This window comes from Corvus kubaryi, unplaced genomic scaffold (genome assembly GCF_017639235.1).
Source record: "Corvus kubaryi isolate FWS band 111438036 unplaced genomic scaffold, C.kubaryi_AGA036_p1.0 66, whole genome shotgun sequence".
NCBI lineage: Eukaryota > Metazoa > Chordata > Aves > Passeriformes > Corvidae > Corvus > Corvus kubaryi.
In genome coordinates, this window is record NW_024582054.1 from 30,551,273 (window position 1) to 30,564,439 (window position 13,167).

General features: G+C 39.7%; 1 protein-coding gene across 2 annotated transcripts in view; it reads right to left on the bottom strand.

Moving 5' to 3' along the window:
* HIF1A (hypoxia inducible factor 1 subunit alpha) overlaps nucleotides 1–13,167 on the bottom strand; it is a 34,757-nt gene that overhangs the window by 5,090 nt on the left and 16,500 nt on the right. Inside the window, exons 5-14 of one of the 2 annotated variants that reach the window (XM_042047242.1) lie at nucleotides 10,166–10,278; nucleotides 8,891–9,093; nucleotides 7,133–7,239; nucleotides 6,802–6,949; nucleotides 5,652–5,872; nucleotides 5,186–5,466; nucleotides 4,546–4,668; nucleotides 3,933–4,327; nucleotides 2,984–3,092; nucleotides 111–237 (exon numbers count right to left, since the gene is read on the bottom strand). In XM_042047242.1, the coding sequence (XP_041903176.1) occupies nucleotides 111–237; nucleotides 2,984–3,092; nucleotides 3,933–4,327; nucleotides 4,546–4,668; nucleotides 5,186–5,466; nucleotides 5,652–5,872; nucleotides 6,802–6,949; nucleotides 7,133–7,239; nucleotides 8,891–9,093; nucleotides 10,166–10,278 (1,827 nt within the window). The remainder of the gene's footprint in view (nucleotides 1–110; nucleotides 238–2,983; nucleotides 3,093–3,932; nucleotides 4,328–4,545; nucleotides 4,669–5,185; nucleotides 5,467–5,651; nucleotides 5,873–6,801; nucleotides 6,950–7,132; nucleotides 7,240–8,890; nucleotides 9,094–10,165; nucleotides 10,279–13,167) is intronic. The other variant, XR_006019272.1, reaches the window with a different exon arrangement.

Consider the following 13,167-nt stretch of genomic DNA (forward strand, 5'->3'; position numbering starts at 1 on the left):
ACCTCTCCTAGAGCTGTTCACAAGGAGCTAAGTTTGGACAGTTTTGGAGACTCTGTTGTCTTTCACACAGCCCCCTCCACCCACTCTGCCTAGGAAAGGAAGATACCAACCAGTTGATAGTAGAATGATTGTCTTTTGCTCCCCTCCACTGTGACCATTTGTTTTGCATCCCTTTACACGTTTCCAAGCAAGTGATGCATTTCCTCCACGGTCACCTGTCTGCTGGAATAAAGACCCCTAGAAAGAAATAAAATGAGTCTTCTTTAGTGAATACTGTATCTTTATATCCCTCCACGCCCCTCTTCCAAATTAACAGTTTCCATCACTAACTACTAATGTAGGCATTGTTATAATTTAAAAGTGGTTTTTTTCAGAATTTGGGGAGAAATATATTTCCAAGTACACTAACTTGAAAATTATTTAACAGAAAACTGAATCAGATTTCAAGACCTTACTTCCCCTGCAGAAAACAATTACAAAATCCTGGTTATCATCAGTTACCACGCTCAAGATTAGCGTGTACATGTACACAAACACACCTATTTAATTACCACTGCTCGGGGGTGAGTAAGCATCAGGTTTTCACTGGAGTCTCTAATGGCTTTCTGCACTGGAATTAATAGTGTAGGCAGGAGAGTCAGGAACCTCAGTAGTCGATTCTATCTACACATTTAGGATGTAAATTCTGCTTGCACTCCAGTTATTGCCACCAAGCCACCTGACCCAAGCCTTGTGGAAAATGCAGTCCTGCACCAGTCTAGTGCAGATATGGCTCCTTAGCATATTGTTTTGACAGCAGAACAGAAGATATGGAGATTAGGAAGCTGTAAGGGCTTCATAGAATTGGGATAAGGAAGAAGAAGCTGCCACTGAAACAGATGGGATGGAAGGAAGAAGCACCATCTTAGTACCAAGTCTGCTGGCAAAAGTACTTGAATCTGCAAAGTTTGGTCTTGTTAGTGACACTGACTGCTCCAAAAAGAGGAGAAGGTATTTCAGAACACTGCCATTATCCTCAACACTTAAAATAGTGAACAGCATATGTTTTCAGGTTATAAAACACCCGTGCAAGTCAAAAGAGCAGCTGTACAGTAGAAGTTATAGTTAACTCAGAGCTGCAGTCCATAGTGAGATCAGTCACCTACACTGCTGCTGCTGCTTTTTTTTTTTTTTACCATGAATGCAATCCAGCCCTTCACGTTAAGAAAGATGTGGCTTGTAACTGTTCCAGTGTAATGATTTATACCATTATTTTCTAGCCTTACTATAACACAGTATTTTATAACCTAACTATATCTTATCCTTGTCTGATTCTCCTGTTTTCTAGGAAGCTAAAGTAGTATTTTACTTTGGTCTTCACTTATTTTCACTCTTTGCAAAATACATCCCACTTCCCTAGAGCTAAGAAGTTGTGGCAAGTGTTTGTACAACCCTAGAATAGCATGTATTCTAAGCCTGGATTTAACATCATTTTTCTTGTGTGCGTGTGAAAGGCCTGTATATCCTCCTCCCAGAAATCCATTGTAGAGAGAGAAGCCAAACAACAAAAGCACTTACTTAAAATACCTCCACTAAGACCCAGCTTCATGGAAATTCAGCTTCTGACTCTGAGAAACCATCAAAATATTTATAACACTTTCGTCAGATACAGACAAAAGAAAAAGGTTTAGCAAAGGATGAAGTCTGAACCTGTAAGCATTAAACAGACACTAAGCACAGAAGCCTGAACACTATTCCAGCAGTTAATACTGAACTGCTTGTATCCTGTGTATTTAATGACATCCCATGCAATTTTGAATATTTTATCAGCAACACTATGACAGCTGTAGGACCACTGCACGAGAAAAGGGCAGTGGAAGGAAGTAACATTTCTTGCAGAGCTATGAATTCTTACAAGGCTTCTGGAAGCAGCAGAACAACATGCATGGAAGTGCAAAGCATTTAGCAAATGAAAACAATGGCATAAAAATGGCATAGAAAAACTGATTTGTCTTATGCCCAAACTAGAATGCTAGTACAGGAGTAAGGAGAGCTCAGAGGAAAAATAATCCTGCACTGTAAGATATGGTAGATGACTACAGCTAGGAGGTGGCCCAGTAGAGAAACAGAGAAGCTCAAAGGCTACATTACAGTAGAAGAACTAAGACTTAAGACTAAGACTTCTCAAAACCTGAGAAGTAGGAATTTGCAGTGAAGATGAGAGAGAGAACAGTGTGCAGTGGCAAAGCCCAAGGTTTCAAAATACTAAAAACTGACAATGAGAGACAAAGATTATGGAGGCAACATACCCTTGCAGAAAATAACAAGCTGGACAACCCCCAATTAAGTGACACAAATCTAGGAGTATCTACAATGTTTCTTTTGAATAGCTAGGACAGATGAGGAGGAGCTACTCCTAAGTGCCCACACTAATACCAGAGCGAGCATGTACGAAAGGGAGTGGCAGCAATAGACATTTGCTAGGCTATTATTGGAGTTCTCTTCCCTCACAGTTCAGATGGTCTTGTTATCTGATTAAGTAAAGAAATCTCAGACCCAATGGAAAAATAAAAGCATAGGAAGAAGCATAAGAACACTGATCTCCAGTGTTGACAAATTGAAAACAGAGTTTGAATTCAAAAGTTAAATAAATCCAGCAATTACACATTTAAATGTGATTTCTTACACTTGCCCATATTCTACTAAAGAAACATATATGTTCACAGAAGAGTATCTTCTACCTAATCAAGAAAGATTGGGTGTAGAAGGCACTTCTGAAAAGCTGACAGTAAAAGAGAACTAGAAGTGGAGTATCTGCATATATATATATATATATATGTGTGTGTGTATGTGTATATATATATATAAATTTCACTATCAATTATCTCTCATGCCAAGAGTCCACTCCTTACCAACAGCTCAATTCAGGAGTCTGCACTGACGCCTCATTTCAGAAATTGCAAGGTTAAAAGTGAATATTTTAAAATGGTAAAACAAAACTCACAATTCCAACTGCCTGAAAAAGTGAACCATCATGTTCCATTTTTCGTTTTCTCTGAGCATTATGCAAAGCTAGCATCTTTGGATTTAGTTCTTCATCCAGTGCAGTAGATCTAAGAAAAATTGATTCAGGCTGTTAAGACGTTTCTACTTTCCTCAAGCCGTTCTTCTTTTGTGGACACTTACATATACAGCATCACAGAACTGAATTTATGAACTCCACTACTTTTCATTCATAAATTAACTTATTTCAACAATAACTTTCTATGAGCATAGCAAATATTAGCCTTTAATCTTGCTGTGAAGCTCAGAATAAGTTTTAACAAAAATTTTTAAATCTGCAGAAAAAAAAGCATAAAAGTTCAGCAGTTCACTTTCAACAGAAAGAAGGGAGGGGTGGGTGAGGGAAATTATTCTGGATATTTTTATGTACAGATAAATCTTTTACATATCATAAATCTCATGTTTGACTTGTAGTTTTCTATTGTGATAAATATCTACTACAGGCACCACAGTCCATCACAAAACACATTTAGTTTGAAGAGCAGTATCTATTGCTTACAGATATCTGTATATCTGATATCTGCAGTATCTGTAGCACAGACTGTAGTTGCCTCTTACCTCTAACACAGTGGACAAGGAAAGCACCAGAAATATTATGTGCATGTAGCTACCTGTAAATTGCTTACTGCATTTTTATAAAAGCTGCACATCAGGTGCGAGAGCAGAATTTTTACAGTAGCTGCCTTTTACATGAGGTGCTTATGTAAAAGCTACCATGAAATCAGCTTTAGGGGAGTTTACCATTAAAAAAAACCTCATCTGACATGTCCTAATTTAAATGTCTCAATTTCTACTCTGAAGAATGTCAAAGATGAACACACGACAGCTGGCGGAATTTATATCTAATTCCTTGAACAGACACCAGGGCTTAAGCTGCACTTTTAAAATACCTTTTATTTAGAGTGACTGTTAGCAAGCTGGGTGCTCCTGGAGAAGGCTTTTCCACCTGATCCACTGCTCCTTTCCTTGCTCTGATGGGAGAGGCAGTTCGACTCCTGCTCCCGCCGTAGGGCGAGGCGGGGGCACTGCTGGATTCGGCGACGCCGCGCACGGGAGAGGAAGGGACAATTATCGTCTTCGCATCGTCCCCGCACTCCGCCGCCAGCTTCATCTCCTCTGCACTGCTCGGTGCCGTCTGGCCCTGCTGGAATATGGTGATGGTGGCTGCACTCTGAGGGCTGGAGGAGCTGCTTTCCAGAGGGGACAGCTGATCGAAGGAGCGCAGCTGGAAGTCATCATCCATTGGGATGTAAGGAGCCAACATCTCTAAATCTAAATCTGTTTCCTGGAAGAGACAAGAGGTGGAACTTAACCAGTGAGGAAGAAATATCAGCTATGACTTCATCAAGGCTGTTCCTTTTACCAAATCCTTAAAATATTTTTTTTTGCACTTTAATCAAAATATTACGTAAAAAGAGAAGGAGATTTCTGAAAACATTCTAAAAAGGAAAATAAGTACACTCAGAATAAGATGATTAAGAATTTTAAGTTACTGTATATTACCTGAGTAGAGAATGGATTTTTTGCTTCTGTATCTATGGCAAAGAGTTTCTCCACTAATTCCAGTTTGAATTCACTGGCCATATCATTATCCACATCAAAGCAGTAGTCGTTGGGACTACTGGGCTGTGAAAACATTTTGAGCACAGTTTTAGGCTTCTGTCATTGCATCACTTGGCATTGTTACCTACAGATTCTCTGCAAAATGTTCTAGTGTAGAACTAATCCCAAGCTATAGCTGCACAAAATTAAAATGGAAAAGGAAAATACACTTGTCTGTTTACATTCAAATTTACCCCACCTGGGAAGCACTTGCTTAGGTGGAACCTGGAAGTAGCCTCTACAGTAATTTACTGCAACTACTTTACTGTTTAGGGAAGTTGTGTCTGAACCAACTGAATGAAAAAGACCAATCCCAAGCTCTCCTTATTTCTATCAGATAGCACTGCATATCTTTGCAAGACTCACTTTAATGAAAAGATATGAAAATTTATCAGTTTACTCAGATCATGGCGTGAGCTTAAGTCACAAGGTAGAAATAATTTCCAATTCCTGTCGTGGCTGCATCCTTAACCAGATTTGCCCCACAAGCCCCAACAGCGCATCCATTTTAATGACAGCATATCCAAGTTACGAAACTCACCTCAGGTGAACTTTGGCTGGTACTTGCATCAGAAGGGCTGGTTGGTTGCTCTTGCACCTGAGGCATGGTAAAAGAAAGTTCGAGTGGCTCTGTGTTTGGCTCCAGCTTTGATACAACTTCTCTATTGAGTGCAGGATCAGCATTGCTACGAAGTGGCTTTGTAGTTTCAGAGGCAGGTAGTGGGGACATTGCCATATTTATATTCTGCAATTTCTCACTGGATGAGGGGAGCATTACATCGTTATACAAAGGAACTTCATCACATTGTTGTTCATCAGACTCTATAAAAATTAAAAGAAACCATCAACCTAAGTAACAGTACTGTGCGTGTCTATGGACCTCATTAAATTTAAACAGCAGCTGAAATACCACTGGGCAAGTGGTACTGGGAGGTTATTTTTTGAAATCTATTATAAAACAGTAACTTCGCTAATTAACATGCTCTCCTATTTAAACACACACCCACCATTACTGCTGAAATCTAGAGAGATAATTGTGTCTCCAGCAGCTGGGGCCAGCACAGTTAAAGCATCTGGTTCCTGTTTCAGTTTTTCAAATAGGCTGTTGGTATCATCCAGGTCATCTTTACTGAATATTTTGGTCATTTTCATGTCAGGAGACTCCACTGGTTTCAGCATACACTCAGTTTGTCCAAGGGAAAAAATTAAGTCCTTCTGAACAATTCCACTGTCAGAGAGGAAGATGACTGTTAAAGAACAGCTAAAAGGAATAAATTTTGGCTTAATAGTTTTGTAGGTTGAAACCCACCCACTCCCCCCCCATCCCCCAAAAAACCCAAAACAAAACAAACAAAAAACCCCAAACAAACAAACAAAAAACACCCTACCACACATATCCCACAAAATTACCAGGATAAGGGCTTTAAGAATTCTTTTTTTCTTACTCATTCTTTTCTCAAAAGTAACAGAAAAAGCAAGCACTAATTGTGGTACCATCAAAAAAAAGTAACAAAAATAAACATGCTTTTCTGAAAGCACTGAAAAAGTAAGGAAAATATTTTTTAAAAAAAAAGAGAAAAAAGTTTGCTATTTCCTAAACTACTTTTTCTTGTTTTAAATGAATGTGCAATATCTTGATAGACTGATACTGGTACATTCACTGAAGTTTTGAAAAACTAATTCAGGAGTACTAGACAGTTGCAGAAAAAGAGTCAACCAGTCCACCCTCAGCAGAAACTTTCAATTAAAAGAGGGGTTCTAAGGAAGAAAAAGAGAGATGGGATCAAAAATAACACCACTACTGCTGCTCTGACTCCATAACAAAGTTATTAGCAGAATTAACTGCTCCAGACTTGGGACAAAGATTAGAGAGTTGTCTAGAATACACACAAATGCTCAAATGCTTCCACTGCAATCATACAGAAGAATCTGGTTCTAGACTCATTTGTCTGCAGAGATCATCTACTGACATCGAGACCAAAAAAGTGTTTTGTTTTCAAATACAATTTCTAATCCTAGGACTGGCAGTATTCTAAGAAAAATTTCACTGGTAGGGAACAGCAACATCATAACATAACAGGGGATCAATGCCATCAGAATCTGACTTTGTCTTCAGTAAAAATGATGACAAAGATCACCAAAGTCCACTCAACTTACCTCAACACGTAGTTCACACACACTATGCACTGTGGCTGTGAATTCTTAGTGTTGTATATAACAGTTGCTTGAGTTTCAACCCAGACATAGCCACCTTGTTTCGCCAGCATTCTGTACTGTCCTGTTGTCACCTGCCCTTTTGTGAACACTAAAAGCAGAAAGGACACCAGCTTTAATTACAAGCAGAAAAACCCCAAAATTGTTTGAGGTGAGTATTCATTGCAGATTCATATCTGCAACTAAAAGAAAGCCCTTGTTCTTCTGCTGCTTTCCCCCAGGGTTGTCTCTCATCTCCTGTAGTTTGAAGGCTTTAAATTCAGTTTGCACTTACTGTCGTGGTGTGTTTTGGTCAGATGATCAGAATCCAGTGCGTGATAGTACTCATAGATTGAGCGACCCAGGAGCTCCTCTGGCTCGTACCCCATCAACTCTGTAATTCTTTAAAACAAGGGAAAAAATTGCTACGTGAAAGCAGACATAGGCCAGCACAAATACCAGAGCATTTGGATGCTTGCACATCTAGAAAAACCGTAAGAATCACTTCCATACATTGCAGCAGCAAATTAGGTTTACTGGGACTTTTCATTTTGAAATAAATTGCTATTTTGATGCTTCTTTAAAAGAGAAATTTCAGCAGGCATAGGATTTTACTTCTCATTGAGTACTTATAAATCATGTAGTGGGATAAGATTAAACAAATCCCCACTTTTTAGACTTTTTTTTCTTTTTGCTTCAAGGTAGACCAGCTACTTACAGACCAGCTTAGACAAATATGAGAATTCAACAAAATAACAGATACGCTTCAACAGTTTTAATCCTGCAACTAAGAGAAATTAGGAATCAGATTTACTCTTCCCACTCAAGCACTTTAAGGAAAATAGGATTTCTTTAGTCTCTAGAGGGCAGTGCTAACCAGGGAAGTGCTTATGTTTTGCCCCATTCTAGATGCAGAATGTGACCAAATAAGTACCTTTTATGTGACACCATCAGTGCTAGAAAGGTTGTTACTGCAGAGGACAGAAATAACCTGCACTAACCTCTTTCTGCATCTAACTGCAAAAATTAACTAGAAATTCACTTTTATTATAAAGTAAAGGAAATGGGTAGTAATAAATAACACCAAATTAAAAACAAACAAAAAATGAAACAAACCAACCCCAACCAAAAAAACCCTTGTGCTGATTATTTCCTTCATTTGCATTTATCAAATTTCTCAAGCCAAGTTCCCAGAGGATAGGAAAATCAGTCTTATGTGTCTGACTACACCCCTGATTTGCACCAGAACACAAAATCTAATTATTCAACAGCAGATGTATTGCATTAAAAGTACAGCTGAACGTCTGGGTTTTTTTTGACAGAAGAAAGCAGACACTGATCTCCTGGGGAAGAGAGGGGGGGGGAACCAGTACCAATAAAATACATTTGACAAGTATTACACACACACTCTTCAGTCACCAAAATGTCCCATCTTTGACAAACCTAAAATCTTGCTTTTTCAGTGTCTGGAAGAATCTTCTCATTTAAATTTAATCACTTCCACTATAGTAAAGACCAATTTGAAGAGGCAGTTAACTGAAGGCAAAGGATTTATTAATAGAATCATAGAGTGGCTTGGATTGGAAGGCACCTTAAAGACTGTCCTGTTCCAAACCCCTGCCATGGGCAGGGACACCTTTCACTAGATCAGGTTGCTCCAAGTCCCATCCAACCTGGCCTTGGACACTGCCAGGGATTGGGCAGCCACAGCTTCTCTGGGCAATCTCACTGCCAGAGCCTTAGCATTTTCACAGTCAAGAATTTCTTCCTAATATTTAATCTAAACATGCCCTCTGTCAGTTTAAAACCATTGCCCCTCTAAAAAGTCCCTTTCCCATTCGTTATTCCAAAGTAATAACCCTGCATCCTCCTTAGATCTAAAAATCTGGCTTTTAAGACATCCTGATCAGTTAGGAAAAGCCCAAGTATGCCATGAATGATTGCGTTGTCAAGATGAATTAAGTTACCGAGAAGGCAAACATTAGCCAACATGTACCAGCCCTGCAAATCCTTCAAATGAATTCTCTTTTACAGTATAAATCATATATATTACCTTTCATCACAATAGGAAAATTTCATATCAAGACTGTGACGACTGAGGAACGTTTTACTGTCCAGGGGGACCTCAATGTTTGATGGGTGAGGAATAGGTTCACAGATCAACACCAGGCAGGTCATGGGAGGCTTTTTGTATCCGCAGTGAGTCTGGTTCCCACACGTGTCGTACACACGGATGTGGCCAGTGCAGTGCAGCACCTACAGGGGAGTTGGATTTTAGCAAGAGACGAGGCTTGGTCTATCAGACAACACAATCCTATTTCCACCAGTACACCCAGAGCCAAGTCCTTCCCCTCCCCACCCCCCAAGGGGACAGTGGCAAGGGATGGCTCTAAGAGAGCTGTGTCCTCCTCCTCCTCCTCCTCCTCACCCCACACATCCTGGGATGGGTTCACAGCCCAACTCCTTCCTCAGCACTGGCTGGAGCAACACCAGACATTGCTGCAAGTTCTGTGAACTCCCCTTTCTAGTCACCATAATGACAACTCTGATGAGCAACTGCCTCAGCAAAAAGTATCTCACAATCTAAATCTGAAAGTTATGGTAATAGTAGCAACCCCCATTTTGGAACTTCTGCAGAGGGATGACAGAGATCGAATACATTCTTCAACAGACAGGAACCTCTGCATTTTGTGGGGTTTTCTTTTAACCATTCTGAAGCAGAAATAGTTCACAGACAGCAGCAAAGGAGTTGTTTGATCCAGAATAATCAAATTCAAATCATAAAAGAGAACTGTGAGCTGTAATCCACTCGATACAGTAAAAGGTTACTTTGTCCAGAAGAGAAAATGCATTCACTGCAGAAAGTTATCAGGCTGGCCTCTTTTTGTTCCAACTATTACAAAAGGGAGAGCCAGCAGCTTCAAAAGAATGGCATTGAAGTCCTTCAGAGAGACCTCAACTGTCGCGTTTTCAGTGTCAAATCAAAAGAAATCAGGGATCAGCATAAGTGGTGTCAAGTACTTTTTTCCCAGAGAAGGCTTTATGCAAACATATTTAGTAATTATAATTGTTTGTAAATAAATGACCTCTAATTTAAAATGAAAAATTCATTAAAAGGGTTTTGAAAAACTAATTTTAAAACACTGTTTCAGTTACCTCTGTGATGTATTCAGCACTAAAATTCAGCATAATGAAGCACAATCATTAAATTATGAAGTACTTAATGAAACTCAAGCTCGTTACGTGAAGTAAAAATGTTGAAATACAGTGTTATGACATCTGAAGAGGAAGCTGCCAAACTATGCAAATATTCTTTTGCATCAGTTACCTTCCACGTAGCAGACTTTATATTCACTGTTCTTCCCCTGCTAGTCAGTGTACACTTCATTCTGAGAAAAAAGCTGCGCTCCGTGTTTTGCTCTTTGCCCTTTTTCACAGGACCTAGCAAAAGCAAACAGCAAACCAGTTCTTAAAACTCTCAGATCATCTTCCAAAGCCATAAAAAAGCCTCCACAAACATGTTACAGAACTCTAAGGGAAGATCCAAAAAATAAACTAAAAAGATTCATACACCTAACAGCACTTCTGATAATGGCATCTTTCAGAACAAGTTTTACTATCAAGTAGACAAAAAACCCCTGAAGTTTCATAGAGTTACAGAATGGTTTGTGCTGGAAGGGACCTTAAAGATCATCTTGTTCCAACCCCCTGCCATGGGCAAGGACACTTTCCACTATCCCAGGTTGCTTCAAGCCCTGTCCAACCTGGCCTGGAACACTTCCAGGGATGGGGCAGCCACAGCTTCTCTGGGCAACCTGTGCCAGAGCCTCAGCACACTCACCAGGAAGGATTCCTTCCCAAAAACCATCTAACCCTGCCCTCTGTCAGTGGGAAGCCATTTCCCCTTGTCCTGTCACTCCAGGCCCTTGTCCAAAGTTCCCCTCCAGCTCTCTTGGAGTCCCTTTAGGTACAGGAAGAGACTCAAAGATCTCCCCAGAGCCTTTTCTTTCCCAGGCTGAACAATCCCAGCCCTCTCTCAGCCTGTCCTCACAGGAAAGGCTTTTGATGTGGCCCAGTTTCAATGTTTTAAGATCAGGATTGTATTTGTAGCCAACTGCACACTCCCAGATTTCAAGAAAAAGGAGTGGGACGAAAGAAAGACCAATGGGAAATTTAATATATTTTAAAATTGCAACAGAGGACAAGAAAAGCATGTGCAGAATAAGAAGCCCTGTTGAAGTGGCTTCTACTGAAATGCATCAGTAACTCACTCTAGGGAGGTTCAAACCAAGTACCTTTTGGGCTTTTTGCTCTTCAGGACTGCAAATTTTTCAATTCAAAATTAACAACTCAGCTGTTTATATGCATCCAAATATTTCCACAGTGATTTACATTCTCAGAGTAAACATGGACCAAGTTTTTAAACACATTATTAACATTCCTGGGAGAAAAAAAGTTGAGAAACCCTGATACAAATCAACATTGGTGGCACTTATTTTCTAGCCTCACTTGCTACCAGCAGACTAAGTCAAGTTTTTGCCTTTACAGGGGAGATCCTTGCAGAGTCAATTACCAGCTACGCTACTGTGGGCAAAGAAAATGTAACTGATGCTATCAGGAGAGCTGCAAGCAGCTCATAATGTGTGCAAGGAGGAAATACAGCACCCAGGAGAAGGAGCAGTGGAAGAGCCAGTTTGCTGAGGCTTGCTAAAGAGCACGGACCAAATTATGGCAGAGGGGGAAGTTTAAAACACATGAGCTTACTTCTAATACAAGTTTATACAACAATTTGCTCTCATCCTCCAGATACAACAGTAGCCATGAAATTCTTCATGGTGGCTTGCACTGCAGCTACCGACTTGACAAAATTAATTTGCAGAACCAAAGACTAAAGGGTTCAAGCACATTTTATGCTACTTTAAAACATCCTCGATAATGGAGGAAGTGGGGGGGAAACTAAAGCAGAGTTCACAGAAGCAGCAAAAACTTATTTAATTCAGTAAGTTTTAAGAGTTAAACAAATCTAGAAATTGATAGCTGAAGATCACACAACAATCCTGTTACCAAGCCCTGATGCTTGAGGCTCTGCTTTGAGAAGCAGCTGTAAAAGATGGAGCAACTTTCAAGTCTGATTCAGCACCGGACATTATTTTTTTAAATGGCCAGCTTTGAAAGTTTAAAAAGCAGCTTCATAAAATAAGAATGCAGTTCTGTTTCTGCCAATCACATTTACATTCACTTGCACTTGTACAGTCCCAAAGGGGACTATTTAATACTCAATTCAAAACCAAAATAATTCCACTGATGTAAGAGCTGCAGTAGAAGGCAACCTGGGAATACTAATAAATATAAAAATGTACTATTATTACTGTAATTTAGACCTCTGTCTGCCAATGTCATTTGCAAAACAGCGTTTGTAATAATGCTTTCCAGACATCTGATTCCAGTCTGGCCAGTTTAGACATGCTGGAGATGGTTTGCATGAAATTCAGTGATATGACATTTTTAAGAATAAGCCTTTGCAACAAAACCAGATTTTTTACACTGCTTTAGGGAAGTTGTTCCCCCACCCCCAGGATGCATTACTGTATTCCAAAGGGGGAGGCAGGGGAGAAGTCTAATCTAGCCTGAGAAACATACTTCAATTCTAAGGGCAGACAAGTTTACAAAATGCTTATAAAATCAAAGTTGGGCCCTTAATGCAAAAGTATCTCATCAGGTCCTTTCCACTGAATTAAATAGGATGACAACGTAAGACTTACGTAAGATTTACAGTGCTACAAGAAAGCAGAGGACAGGTTTATTAGTTTATCACTATCTGGATTCAGAGTCCATATAACCCTCATTTGATGAAAGAGAAAGTAGAGAGGTCAGATTTTAGGCTTCCAATTACTGAGTACAGCAGATTTGTCTGGAGGCACATGGGCTGCCAAGTCTTTATAGCCTTTATCAAATCTTTAAAAGACATGAAAGCTGTAATTCATGGACAATTGTTACATTTCAAAGCACACCGAACATGTAAACACAGTGTTCTGCTCCCTCAGACGGAGAAAAGAAGTCCCAGAAATCTGGGTAAAGATACCAATTTCATGCACCAATTAAAAGGTGCAGAGAAGCATCAACACCAAAGCCCTTTCTGGGGCTGTTCAAGTATTTCCAGATTAGTTTCTTAAATACACCATCTTTTTTTGTCGTAGGTATACCACCACAGATTTCTGGAAGAAAGCATTTGTTCTCAGTTGGCCTGGAAAGGCAAGGCCAGACCAAGACAAATGCACCAACTCAGCTTCTCCATGTCCCTCTACAGTAATTGCTTGAAATCATTCTCAT